The sequence below is a fragment of the Pan paniscus genome, chromosome 13 (assembly GCF_029289425.2).
Source record: "Pan paniscus chromosome 13, NHGRI_mPanPan1-v2.0_pri, whole genome shotgun sequence".
NCBI classification, from domain to species: Eukaryota; Metazoa; Chordata; class Mammalia; order Primates; family Hominidae; genus Pan; species Pan paniscus.
In genome coordinates, this window is record NC_073262.2 from 92,871,764 (window position 1) to 92,886,119 (window position 14,356).

General features: G+C 39.9%; 1 protein-coding gene across 6 annotated transcripts in view; it reads left to right on the forward strand.

Moving 5' to 3' along the window:
- Positions 1–14,356, forward strand: part of C13H2orf88 (chromosome 13 C2orf88 homolog) — a 63,388-nt gene that overhangs the window by 39,342 nt on the left and 9,690 nt on the right. Inside the window, exon 1 of one of the 6 annotated variants that reach the window (XM_063595494.1) lies at positions 761–1,729. The exons of 2 other annotated variants lie outside the window; for them this stretch is intronic. In XM_063595494.1, the coding sequence (XP_063451564.1) occupies positions 1,076–1,495 (420 nt within the window). In that variant the 5' untranslated portion in view covers positions 761–1,075 and the 3' untranslated portion in view covers positions 1,496–1,729. Of the gene's footprint in view, positions 1–760; positions 1,730–1,858; positions 2,011–14,356 lie in introns of those variants that run through there. 3 more of the 6 variants (XM_034954678.4, XM_057301460.2, XM_034954679.3) reach the window with 3 other exon arrangements.

Sequence of the window (14,356 nt, forward strand, 5' to 3'; positions counted from 1 at the left end):
AAGAGCAAGACTCCATCTCAAAAAAAAAAGAAAAAAAAAAGATACTTATCAGAAAAATCAATTAATATAGGTATACTTACATTCTATGATTGTCAGGATGTACCAACTCCAATCCCATTAATCATACTAGCATGAAGAAAAATTACATTTCTGGGCCACTGGGTTTGTATATAACCTTAGCTAATTTAAGCCTGGATAAAAATAAGAATGCTTGATTCATTTAAAATCTGAGATTCTGGGCTAGATTTTTGTGTAACTTAAACTTCTCAACTCTTCTGCAATCTAGGTTTATTTTTTACTATAATGTACCTTCAAAGAGCTAAGTCTCAGTTTATAGATTGTTAGTTTTTTAAGTTCCACTCTCTTTCGTTGTACTGCTGAACTCTGGGCCTGTGTGTCCTCATCTGTAATGTGGAGTCAAAATTATCACTAGGGTCCCTTCAAGCATGAATTTCGCATTGACTAATCCGTTGTAGAACACAAGGAAAATAATGGTTCTTTTGTAGTTCTCTTGGGACTTTTACTATTGCTAGAAATCATGCTGGGCAGATGCAGGCATCACATGGACTGTGCGGGGAAGTGTAACTCAATAATGGCCATGTTTTGAGGCAGTGGTATTCAATGCTTTAAAGAGTGAGAAAATGGCCTTTAGAGATACTTTGTTTGAAAGAGAAACACGCTTGGAAAATGTTCTTGAGTATTTCTGTATGGAAAAGTATAAAATGGATATGTCCTTTAAATGTTTAAGTACTTCCAACACTTTTGCTCTGCATACTCATGGTGCAAACGAGGTGGGAAGGGCGGAATCCCTGGCCTAGCTCTGCAAGAGTGGGGTTTCAGGTCAAAGCAGGTCTGGCAGCTCTGCCCGGCCCAAGCGCAGAACCCTTAGCTGGGAAGGCCGCGGCCAGGCTGCGGGGCCCCCTGCAGGCGGGCTCAGTGCCCCGGCCCAGCACCTGTTGTCCCAAGGCAGGCTCCGCGGGGGAGAGGCCTTGGAGGGCAGCGCCCCCTCTCACCAGGGCGGAGCTCAGGAGAGTTCGCAGCCCAGGGGGCCGAGACCAGGGGCAGGGCCAGCGAAATGCCTCGCTGGCTCTTACTTTCATTGACCTCTGCGATGCCTCGCTGGCTTCTGCTTTCATTGACCTTTGCGGGTCTGTTCCCGCTGCGGCGCCGGCAGCTGCTTGGTAGTTGCAGGGGGCGTGAGGGCGGTGGCCCAGACCAACCGGCTGGCAGCCCAGCTCCGCTCCGCCCGCCCCTGCCTCGGACCCTGCGCCTGAGGAAGTATCGAGGCAACCCTCTGCCACCCGAAGTTCGCGGGTCGCTCCCAGAGGGCGCGCCCTGGAGCCGAGCGCCCTTGGGCGGCCATCTGGAGGCCAGGTGCGGGCCGCGAACCCGCGAGGAGCGCGCGGCGGGCGCGGCGGCGACGGCAGGAGGAGGGGCCGGGAGCCCGGGCGCCGCCGAAGGACGCCCCGTCCTCCACATGCTGCCACTTGGCTGAGCCGGGCGCCGGCGAGAAGGCGGCGCCGCTGCCCTGCACTTTGCCCCCGCCCGGCCTCAGCTGCCGCCCGCCCAGACGCCAGGAAGCCCCCCTCCCACGGCAGGGCTGCTCCGGGAGCTTCGGAGACCCGCCCCGGGCCTGAGCGCAGGCTGCCTCCGGGACCCCACGGCTGTCCGGACGTGCCATGGGCGCGCAGCTGCCGGGCAACGCGTTGTGTAAGTGAACATCTGGGAGGTGGGTGACTGGTGAAGGGCGGGTGTCTGTCGGTCTTTGCTTGTCAGCTGTGCCTTTTAGATTTTTCAATGGCAGAAACCCATGAGTTACAGGAGGCTTTAATTAAACGAGACCTTTCTCAGCCAGCTGCCGTGGATAGAGCCTCACATCTCCGTCCCCTAATCGAGAAGAGTTAGCCCCTACCCCTTCAATTTTGTTCTGGGCTTCCCAGTGAAAGGTATCTCATTATGAGTTGCAATTCCACCCTGCTTCCTACCTGAAGAGTGAGTGAAGATTTTCAGGTAAGAGATTTGCCCGTGAACATTGCATTGATATGCCAAGCTGTCAGGCTTGTGCTCTGAATGGCATATCATGAGCAAAGTATTAGCTCTCGTGCTCTTTGGAGCTGTGGGAGGCTGAATATTGAGGTGAAATGATGCAAATAAGAAATTAAGAGGAGTAGACGGGTAAGATCCTTTAGCCATGAGTTAAGGGGTCAAAGAAGCAAAGCGGAACAATTGGAGTTGTCTCGCTTGTCTCTGGTCTGACTCCAGCCCTTCCCCTATCCTTTAGGGAATTAGGTTAACATAAAATTGTAAACTAGTAAATGTTCTTATCAAAGACCATCTTTTTAGGATCTAGTGTATGTGGCAGCTCTCTCAGGGAAATTTTTAGATAAGAATTCGGAGGAATATGGAATCTACTTTTATTATGACAAAGTATAAATCAAACCAAGATCAACAGTTGGCTATTCCTTTTTCCCTTTGGATGAGGCTGTTTTCAAACACCTAACATGGCTATCATAAATAGATGGCAAATAACATTATTTAGGCATTCTGCTTTCAAGCAGAATGGTCTGGAAGAATAATTTCAGTTTTTAATTTTGTTTTGCCATTAAACAAAAATTATAATCATTACTTATTTAGGTCCACACAATGTTGCAACAAAAGGATGCTTTAAAATTGTAGACCAACCTCCAATCCATTTTATTATCTCCTCTATAGCACTCCTGACAGGCCAGCCACATTTTGATTGAACACTTCAGTGACAGGAAACTCATTACATTTTGAGGGGTTCCTCCTTTTCTGTTGTTAGCAAGGCCTTGTTTACGCTGAACTGACAATCACTTAGGAAGCAGTACCTGTTTCTCATTAGTCCTACCTGGCCAATAGCGCTCCAACTGTGAACTTAGAAACAAGATTTTTCTGCAAAAAGGATCTGAAACTTTAGTCAGTCTGAAAAGGGTCCATGACCCAAAAATAGTTAAGAAATGAAAGGTCTAAAGTGATACAAATAATATTTTTGTCTCCTTTGCTTGACAGCCTTTCAGATCCCTGAGCCTCAGTTTCTCATCTGTAAATGGGAATAATATACTTTGTCTAACCCCAGGGTTATTGTGAGGATTAAATTAATAATATTAATAAAGTACTTAGTAGAGGTGCCTAGGAGTCAGTAAATGTTAGTTATCTTCAATAAATACTAGTTTTTATGTTTCCTTCCTTACCTAAGACCCCTCTCTGTGCTAAAGATCCTTAGCCCAAAATTGAATTCAATAAGTCAGTTTAACCCAAACAGTGCAGGGTGCAATGAGCTGCCATCTTCAAATAAAATAATCTGTTGCTTAATTGGCATTTGTAGTAAATACTCAGAAGTTGACTAAAAACCTCACCTCCATACCCCGTGTGCTTTGCTGTCAAGCAAAGGAGACAAAGGTAGGCTTTATTAATTTTTAAATTATGCAGTTAAGCATTTCTTGAATCTGAATTTCTTTTTTCTGTTGGCTTGTATTACTTAAAGCCTCTGGTTTGCAGTTTGTTAGACGTTTTAATCTTATGTCATTCATCATGTTAATTCTACTTTTCAGTTTTGTGTCACCTACACATTTGCTGAGTTTATTCACGACATTCAAGTCACTGATAATAGATAGGACAAGTCCTTTTACTGTGACCGTGGTACCTCTAGAAACCTGTGGCACAGTAGGAATGGTCCTGGATTTTTGGAGGCTGGTTTTGGAGTCTGGCCCTGATACCTATTAGCTTTGTGACCTTGAGAAACTTCAGTATCAATAAAATGAGGCAACATCTGCCTTTCAGGGTGGTTGTTAAAATTCAAAGTATTGAAAGTGCCAAGTACGATAATGGCTGGAAATCTAGTTGGCCTTCAGTAGATTTTGCTTGAACTAATGAATTCACTGGACTCAGCCCTTTCTTATCAAACTATTCTAGTCCATAGAGCAGTCTTCTCCATAAGGACATTATGAGAAAAATGTCTTGCTGAAAAGTAAAGATCTTGCATATTCCCTGATCTACCACAAAAGTAAGTAACATTAGTTTAAAAATGAATGATTCTTAGCAAATTGTTAGTTCCTAGAAATCCCCAGTCTTTTCCTCCACCCCTCATTGTTCCTTGTTTAATGTTTAAGTTTCGAATTTTGCCAGAGATAGATGTCAAACTATTAGTCTGTAAAGTCTAGGAATTCTAATTCTTTAATTTTGAATATTAAAAATAAAAACACTGGGGGAAAAAAAGTTCTGTTTGAATCTCTAGTCTCTTGAGACTGCCCTTCTTCTCCATGTTTTTATAGAGGTTGTCAGAATAGTTCTGTGCTGACATCTGCAGGTTCTTTTGGTACCCTGGAATATAATTCACCAGAATGTGAAGGCATGGACTATTTTAAAATGACCTCTTCTGCTTGCACCTTAGTTCTCTCTTAGTGAGGTTTCCATACTTTCCAGCTTGAAAATCATTTGCTTTTAAGGGAGCAAAATGTTGCTGAGCAGTTTTGTTTTCTTTCTCATTAGAATACGCTATCTATCCTTGGATTTGAAAATTTTAAAATGAGCCTTTCTTACTATACTTTCCATATAGTAAGTATACTATGCACAACATGCACTAAGTCGGTGGTTGAGAAGTAGAACCACTCATGGTGTTATAATGTTAAAAGTTTTGGCAGTAGTAAATAACTCTAATCAGTATCTCACATGGGAAGAGCCTTGTATTTTAAGAATGAATTTATTCTTTGTACGTTAAAAGTTGTGAAATTAAGAGTGTTTCACAAGGGGCTGAAGGTAACATAAATTAGTGAAGCTGAATGGGAGGGAGTAACAGATATGTGACCCAAAGAGTGAATGCCTAGCTTAGAAATATTCTAATTCAGAACAGTTTCAACACTGCACTGGCCCAACAAAACACTGGCCCAAACACTACTGCAAGTTTGTAGTCTTTGCACGTAAACAGCCTGCAAGAGGCAGAACTATGTAAATTTCACTGTGTTCTTCCCAACATCTAACATACTATAGGCACATGGATAGTTGATAAATAGGAAAACTTTAGTAAGCATTCATTAATCGCCTTGATGTAGAGAACTGTTCTGTACAAAATAAAGAAAAAAATAACTCCTGCCCTTGAGGAATATCTAATCTCATTTGGGGAGACAGCATTTATAAATTAAAGACTAGACTTCAGTTCAAGAACAGAATTCTGAGGAAGGGTGGGAGGAGGACTGGGAAGTCTGCAATAAGGAGATGCGGCTTCCCCTATCCTCAAAGATAGTACTTGGGTTTAAGTAAGGAACAGGGGAAAGGGTGCTGGGTGGAGATAAAGGCGAGGTGGTGTGTTTCAACTTAGAGGAGGACTAGGCGTAGGAAATGAGAATGGGTGAGCCAAGGAGACTCACTTGATGGGAGAGGAAATTTCCTTGTATTAGTGAGAAATTAAGTCCATTGGGTAAAAACAGGGCTTTAAAAAATGTTTACATTAAATGTACCTCTCTTCCCCCAAGACACTGTACTGTTAGGCCACAGAAAATAGGAACCATACAGTAACTCTTTAGGAAAGATGTGGAGTATATGGATCATGAAAGAACTACGAAACTTTAAATGGCAAAATTTTCTGAATTTCTTGGTCCTCTGACCTAGAGTCCTAGTGAATTTGAACACTGTTCTTCCATGTCTCTATACCAGAGTAATGATTCTTTTCAGTGCTCAAAATTACATATACTGCTGCCTAGAATTTAATTCAGTGCACAGCACTTAACACTCTTTTATTAATTTATGCCTCCTACTTGTTCTAAAATGAAGTGGTTTTACTACATAAAGACTAATAGAAATTGAATTTGTAGGGGAGGAAAAAAGCTGTCCTCTACCCTCTTAGGTTTGTGACCAAGGCCTGTGAATCAAACTGATAAGAGAGTAATGGCATAAATAGAACAGATTTAAACACACATATGCACAGGAGTTTGCAAAAGAAATGTGACTGGAGGAGGTGGTTAGAATTTGGGGCTTATCTACCAACTTAACAAAATGATAAAGCGGGAAGAGGTTCTAGATCTGATTTTCTTTACTAGTTGGTCAGAGCTCCTTTTCATTTTTCTGTGAGGATTTATATTATGGTGCTGGAGGAATTGCTGCAGATTGAAGGTCAACATTCATGGCCATAAATAGGAGTGGCCAGATGAAGCCACCTGGTAGCCAGAGTGAAGCCCAGAAGGGCTTAGGGAAATACCTGCTTGTGTATGCGTGTGGTTTTTTTCCTCTACCTGGAAGACCTGGTAAATGAGATGAAGTATTGATATCTGGACTTAAGACATCTATCGCCTGTTCAACAGTTAGTCTATCATCTAATTGTTCAAAATCCTGAATTACTGTTGTCATTCTTAGATTATAATTCTCTTTCCTCAATTATAATCTGGAGATATAATACAACACTTAATAATTAGATGTTAGTAGCTTTAGGAGACAATCTGGAGAGATAAGAAATGGAAATAACACAGAACATGTTCCACGTTCCAAGGGAAGTTCTAGATGCTTTACATATAGATTCACAATTTTTATTTTTTTGAGACAGAGTCTTCACTCTGTCGCCCGGGCTGGAGTGCAGTGGTGCGATCTTGGCTCACTGCAACTTCTGCCTTCCAGGTTCAAACGATTCTGCTGCCTCAGCCTCCCTAGTAGCTGGGATTACAGGCATATGCCACCACACCTGGCTGATTTTTTTATTTTTAGTAGAGATGGGGTTTCACCATGTTGGCCAGGCTGGTCATGAACTCCTGACCTCAGGTGATCCACCCACTTTGGCCTCCCAAAGCACTGGGATTACAGGCGTGAGCCACCATGCCCGACCAAAATCACAATTTTTAGATGACTGAGGTAGAGCCCAGTTCACAGATAAAATCATACCATACCGCTTTATTCAGGTTTATTAGAATCTCAAACATTGTCTCATTTCTTAACAATGTTATTTTCTCTGCCTCTCTATTGAGAAATTTTGGCCCCAAGTGTGACCACATGGAGTCATCCTGAGCCCATCCTGTCAGTGACCAGCTGTACAGTGTGTGTGCTCTAAGTGCCTAAGGATGAAACCGACTTCTCAGTTTCTAAGGTCCCTACAGTAGTGTTCTTTCGGTGACCTTCATACTGACCAAAGTCATATATACAGTATTTTGTAGCTTTTCCTTTTTGGTGAAAGACAAAGAACACTACATTTAAATTGTGTCCATTTCTGTTTGCCTGTTTAACCAATGTCATTTGATCCTGTTGTGAATTTATAGTCCAAGTGAATGATTCTCAATACTCCCAGTACAAAGACCTCCACTTACTGTCCAGTTTTCACGGAGCCCTACAAGAAAGTATATTCTTAGTATCCATTATTAGAGAACATATAATGACAAATATGTTACTAGGAACTGAGATATATGTATTTTCTATAAACTTATTTTTTATTTTTTTTTGAGACTGAGTCTCACTCTATCGCCCAGGCTGGAGTGCAGTGGCGTGACCATGGTTCACTGCAACTTCCACCTCCCAGGTTCAAGTGATTCTTGTGCCTCCGTCTCCTGAGTAGCTGGAATTACAGGCACCTGCTACCATGCCCAGCTGATTTTTGTATCTTTAGTAGAGATGGCATTTCACCATGTTGGCCAGGCTGGTCTTGAACTCCTGACCTCAGGTGATCTGCCCACCTCGAGTTATGTTTTAATGAATTGGTATTTTTATTAATCACATCTACACTGAAATTTGAAAGACATTTTATATATATATGCATAAAACTTTTTCAAAGACCACAACATGGTTTTTATTATATGTTTACATTAATTCAGGGTGAGACCAATTTTAAGCAATAACTTGAGATATAAGGCATCTTAGAAACCTGTGTAAAGGCTTAAGAATATGACATAAAATGGGACAATGGTAAAATAAACCATCCCTGTTAATCCAGTGTTTAAGATGGACTTCTGGGGAGTTAGCAGCCTATTCGTTTACAGAGCAGATTTTAGAAGTTATTATTATTATTATTATTATTTTTTGCTGGTTTTGTGTTTGGGTCCAACTCATGTCCAAATTATGGCCTTTTTGTGATACCTTCCACTGGCATATTCCCAAGGAATTTACTCCTTTTGATGACACTGCACCCAGAATGGAGGAACACAGCTACAAAATGAACTATAAAGAAGGGCTAGGCAGGCATGGTGGCTCACACCTATCATCCCAGCACTCTGAGAGGCCAAGGCAGAAGGATCACTTGACGCCAGGAGTTCACAACCAGCTTGGGCAACATGGCTGTCTCTACCAACAATATAAAAAATAACCTGGGCATGGTGGCATGTGCCTATAGTCGCAGGTACTCAGGAGGCTGAAGCCAGAGAATAGTTTTAACCCAGGAGTTCGAGGCTGCTGTGAACCACAACTGGCCACTGTACTCCAGCCCAGGTGATGGACTGAGACCCTGGCTCTAGGAGAAAAAAGGTGGGTAGCTGCAGTAAATCACATTTTTTCTTTGACGGACCCAACAGAAGGCCCAGTTGTTGCTAGATCTCTTCCTGAGGATAGTGTCAGGGCTCATTCTATATTTTTAGAGCTTTGAGGCTTCAAATAACATTGAAACACGTAAAGGGCTTTCTTTTCCTCATGTATGACTGTCATGTGTATATGTGTGTCTGTGCATTGTGATTTGAGGGGTAGGAGACAGAGGGAGAGGGAGTGGTGGGTGGAAGGGCACTGTTAGTTTTTAATACTTACAGCCTGAATAAATTACATTCTTTCTCCTTTTGATTTTGTTAATTTTGGAAGCACTTACATTCTATGGGCGCAGGTTCTAAACACATAGTAGACACTCAATATAGACTGGTTGGATGGTTAAGGGATGCTCTGATAGTTCTTTTGTGTATCTTGAAAACTAAGGTATAAAAGATTGATTTAAATATTTTTGAGAAACTGTGTTTTTTAAACATTTTATATTTCTGTAATTAGCCAGTTAAAATGACAAGAAGGCCAAAACACTTCCTGGTTGATATGCAGCATTTAATGTATCACACCTTCAACTGATGACCATAGTCACTTCCCAACCTGACAAATGAATAACAGACTAAAAATTAATTCAGGACAGCTGATCACACCTGCTATCTTAAGGCTAATCATAGCTGCCTAACCACTGACTTGCATTAATGGCTAACACTGTTGAAACTTTATTTCCTCCTTATGAATCAACTATCTTATTAGGAGTGATTGAAATTATACGAAGTTTGTTCTTCATTGGTGTGCAGGCTTATACTGTAATTGCCTTTTAAGTATTTAAAGTACTGTATTGTAACTGCCTTTTAAGTATTTAGAAGTATTTAAACAGCTGCTACTATGAACAGTAGATGCTTCACATGAACTTTTTTTTCTCTCTTGGCTCTTACTTTAAGGATGATGCTTTTTTATTCATGATACATCTTGAGGCTTCTGTGGGATGGAAACTATAGCATGAAAATCTGATTAACAAATATGTGGGGGCAGTTTACTAATCCATTCAATTAGGGCAACTGCACCTTCTCAGCATGCCATGAGCAATTCCATTAGATAGCTAGTTACTGGACCAGATGATTACCTAATTACATGAATATATCAGTGTCATTTTTCCCAACACAGGACTTGAAGGCCAGATTTGAGAACTAGTCCTGGGGTAGTAGTACCCAGAGACCTGTTTGGGAGACTGGGAAGGTCTGGGCCATCACGTTCTTGCTGATAGCCCAGAGATCAGGTCAAGGACAGGGGCAATGAGAAGAAAGAAACAGAGACCCTGGGAAGGAGCTATCTTGGTCTTTACCGGCAAGAATTAACTTCAAAGATGGGACAGAGGTTCTATAAGTTCAAGAAAGGGAGAAAGTTAACACTTAAAAACATAGGCTGGATTGGATAAAGTACTGTTGGAGCACTTTTATTCCAAGAAGAAGCTGGAATTCGGAGTGACAGCTCCATTCTTACTTGCCATGTGAACTCTGGGTCAGCAAGTGGAAGAGCCAGACCTATCTGCCTGTTTCATCTATTAGATGGGAAGAGATGATAAACATAACATAAATTAGTAAGCAGATGTGATATAAGTAACTGAAGAACAGTTGTTTTCTATCCTTAATAGATACGGCTAAACCAGCTGAAGGTTAACAACATAAATATTTTAATATCTAGGTATTTTTGATGTCCTATACTCTAGAAATATGTGCAAATTAAAGTGTGGTGGGGATGAAGTATTACTAATCTATTTCCTTGGATAAGGTTATATATCCCTCTCTCTACCGTCCTTAGCTACAAGTTCAGGAACAACACAATAAAGGACAAAAGACTCTCACATCCAATTTCAAATTGGTTTCTCATTTATTGCCATCATTCTAAATCAAAGCACTCTACCTGTTCCCAAAGGAAGTGACAGATAAAGCCCTTGAACTGGCAACTGGAAGAACTAGAAGTAGGCTTTTGCTCTTCGGTAGGCCCAGAAGATTATGACCACTGAGTTGGGCTAGTTTCAGGCCAATGTAGAAAGGAAGCAGCAGGCCTCACACTGGAGTCCTCCAGCACAGGGAGCTGGTCCGCTCTGGATGCTGCCCATAGGCAGTCTTTTTCAGATAAAATACATCAGTCCCCTGGATTTAGGTGCCCCAGAATGTTCTCAAAAACTGTTCTTATATCTTATTAAAGTAAAAATTACAGTGAAATACAGTAAACAGATGTTAAAGGTACAATCTAACATGTTTTAACATATACCTCATGTAACTAACATACCAATTAAGATATAGAATTTTTTAATAGCCTAGAAAGTTATTTCAGGGCCTCTTCCAAACAGTCCTTACTTCTTCCCACCCAAAGGGAATCACTACTATGATTTCTATTCATAGGGTCACTATTGTCCAATCTTGAAATTCATATAAATATGATCCATCTTTTTTATCTGGCTCAACATGTCTGAGATTCATCCATGTGGTTTGACATACCAATAGTTCATCCTTTTTTAATTGTCAAGTTATATTCCATTTTAAGGATATCCCTAATTTGTTTATCCATTTGATTTGCCTACTGATGGACATTTGGGTTGTTTCCAGCTTTGACTATTGTGAATAAAGAGGCTATGGATATTGGTATACAGATTTTTAAAATACCTATGTTTCCATTTGTCTTAGATAAATATCTAGAAATGAAATGGCTGGTTCACAGGGTAAGTGCGTGGTTAACTTTTTAAGAAACAGCCAAGGAATTCTTTAAAATGGTTGTACCATTTTACATTCCTTCCAGCAATATATGCGTTGCATGTCCTCACCAACACTAAGCACTGGGGTTTTTTAAATTTTAGCAATCTTAGTGTGGGTAATTATATTGTGGTTTTAAAAAATACCTTTTTAAAATTTTTAACATACAGTAAAGCTGACTTCATTTTGGTGAACAAGTCTATGAATTTTAACGCATGTTTAGATTTGTTACAGCCACCACCACAATGGGGATAAAGAATAGTTACATCACTCCAAAAAAGGTCCCTCCTGCTGCCCTTTTGGTCACAGTCTACCCCCAACCTCCTGTCAACCACTAATCTATCATCTGTCCCTATAGTTTTGCCTTTTTCCAGAATGTCATATAAATAAGTAACCTTTTGAGACTAGCTTGTTCAATCAGCATGCCTTTGAGTCATCCATATTGGTGTACATTAACATCTTTGTTGTCAACTTTTGGCAATTATAAAGCTGTGACAGACATTTGCATACAATTTTTTTTCTTTATTTTTTGAGATGGATTCTCACTCTGTCACCCAGGCTGGAGTGCAGTTGCGTGATCTCAGCTCACTGCAACCTCTGTTCTGCCTCCTGGATTCAGGTGATTCTCATGCCTCAGCCTCCCAAGTAGCTGGGACTACAGGTGTGCACCACTATGCCCTGCTAACTTTCTTGTATTTTCAGTAGAGACAGAGTTTCACCATGTTGGCCAGGCTGGTCTCAAACTCCTGACCTCAGGTGATCCACCCACCAAGGCCTCCCAAAATACTGGGATTACAGGCATGCGCCACCGTCCCCAGCCAGCATACAATTTTTTATGTGAACACCAATTTTCATGTATCTAGGGTAAATTTCTAGGAGTGAGATTGCTGGGTCTTCTATGTGGTTATTCCAACTTTGTGAGAAACTGCCAAACTTTTCCAGAGGCCATGTCATTTTGCATTCCCACCAGCAATGTATGAGAGTGCAGTTGCTCTGTATATGCACCAGCACTTGGTATTATTTTTACCCATTCTAACAGCTACATAGTGGTTTCTTATCATGGCTGTAATTTGCATTTCCCTAATGGCTAATGATATTGAGCATCTTTCATGTACTTATATTTGCTATCTATAGGTGGTACCAAGTGAACTGCCTAAATTTTTCAAATCTCGTTTTCTAAACTGGGTTGTTGTCTTGTTATTGAGTTTTGATACTTACATATTCTGGATTCAAGTCATTTATTGGCTAGATGATGACTTGCAAATATTTTTTATATTTGCTGTTTTTTTTTCAATCTTTTAACTGTGTTTTTTTTTTCCAGAGCAAATCTTTTTCATTTTGATTCAGTCTAGTTTACCAGTTTTTTTCTTTCATGGTTCATGCTTTTGGTATCACATCTAAGAACTCTTTTCCTAACCCAAGATCGCAAATATTTTGTCTTCTTGTTTTATAGTTTTACATTTTACATTTAAAACTATGATCCCTTTTGAGTTAATTTTTCTATAAAGTATAAGGTATAAGTAGATTTTGGTGGGGGGAGAGTATATGAATGTCCAATTGTTCCAATCCCATTTGTTGAAAAGATTATCCTTTTTGCATTGTTTTTGGACATGTCAAGTATCAATTTACCATATTTTTATGGGTGTATCTCTGGACTTGTTTCTGTTTCATAGGTTTGTGGCTAGCCTTTTGTCAATATAGCACTAATTACTGTAGCTTTATAGTCATTCTTAACATTAGATAATAGGAGTACTCCAAATTATTGTTCTTTCTCAAAATTGTTTTGGCCATTCTAGTTTGTGTTTCCATGTATAATTCAGAATCTGTGTGTGTGTGTGTGTGTGTGTGTGTGTGTGTGTGTGTGTATGTGTGTGTGTGTCTATATATCTATATATATAAAACAAATCCTGCTGGGATTTTGACTGGACTTTTAGAATCCATTTGTCAATGTCTACAGAAAAGCCTGCTGGAATTTTGCCGAATATACACGTTAATTTGGGGAGGACTAAGAATATTGTCTTTCAGATCATGAACAGCGTTTGTCTGTTTGTTTAGGTTCTTTACTTTTTCTCAGTAACATTTTGTATTTTTCACGTACAACGTACACAATACAAAATGCAGTTTTCCTTCATATGCTTTGTTAAGTTTATCCCTAAGTGTTCATGTTTTTGATGCTATTGCAAATGGCATTAATTTCATCTTCTGCTAAGTTTGTAGAAATTACTTTTTATATGTCACTTTTATATGTTAAGACCTTGCTACAATTATTCCAGTAAATTTTGGGGGGGGGGGAGGCCATATAATCTTTAAAATTTTCTCTATACAATTTTGTCATCTGCAAATAATGGCAGTTTTCTCCTTCTCTCAATCTTTATGCTTTGTATGTCTTCCCTTCCTCATACTCAGTGGGACTTCCAGTAAAATATCAAACAGAAATCATGAGAATGACTATTGCTGCCTTGCTCCTGTCATAGGGAAAAAGTGTTGTCTTTCACCACTAACATTACTTTTGAGGAAGGCCTTCCTATTAATACTTTGCTGGGATTTTAAAAATAAAAAATGGTATTTTATCAAATTTTTTTTCTGTTTCTACTGAGGTGATCATCTGATTTTTTTAATGTTAATATAGTGAATTACATTTATTGTCTTTGGAATATCCTTGAATTTCTGGTATAAATCCACTCAGTCATCATGTTTTATCCATTTTACACGTTAGATTCAATTTGCCAACTTCTGGGTCTATGTTCATGAGGGATATTGGCCTGTGGAGTTTTGTCTTCTTGGTAATACTGGCCTCATATAGAATAATTCAGGAAATCTTTCTTTCCTCTTTCTCTCTTTTCTGAAGAGTTTAGATAAGACTGATATTACTTCCTCATAATGGCCTTGGTAGGAGTTCTCTAGTGTAGCCATTAGGGCCTGGAGGTTTCTTTTTGGAAAGATTTACAATTTCTTTAATTGATGTAGGGCTATCATTTTTTTCTTGTGCCAATTTTGGTAATTTGATATTGGCATAAAATTGTTTATATTATTCCTGTTTGCCTTTTAAATGTATATAGATGTCATAATGCCCATTACACCTCTTGTGACTTTTCTTGATCAGTCTGTATAGAGATGTATCTATTAGATCTTTTTAAAGAACCAGCATTCAT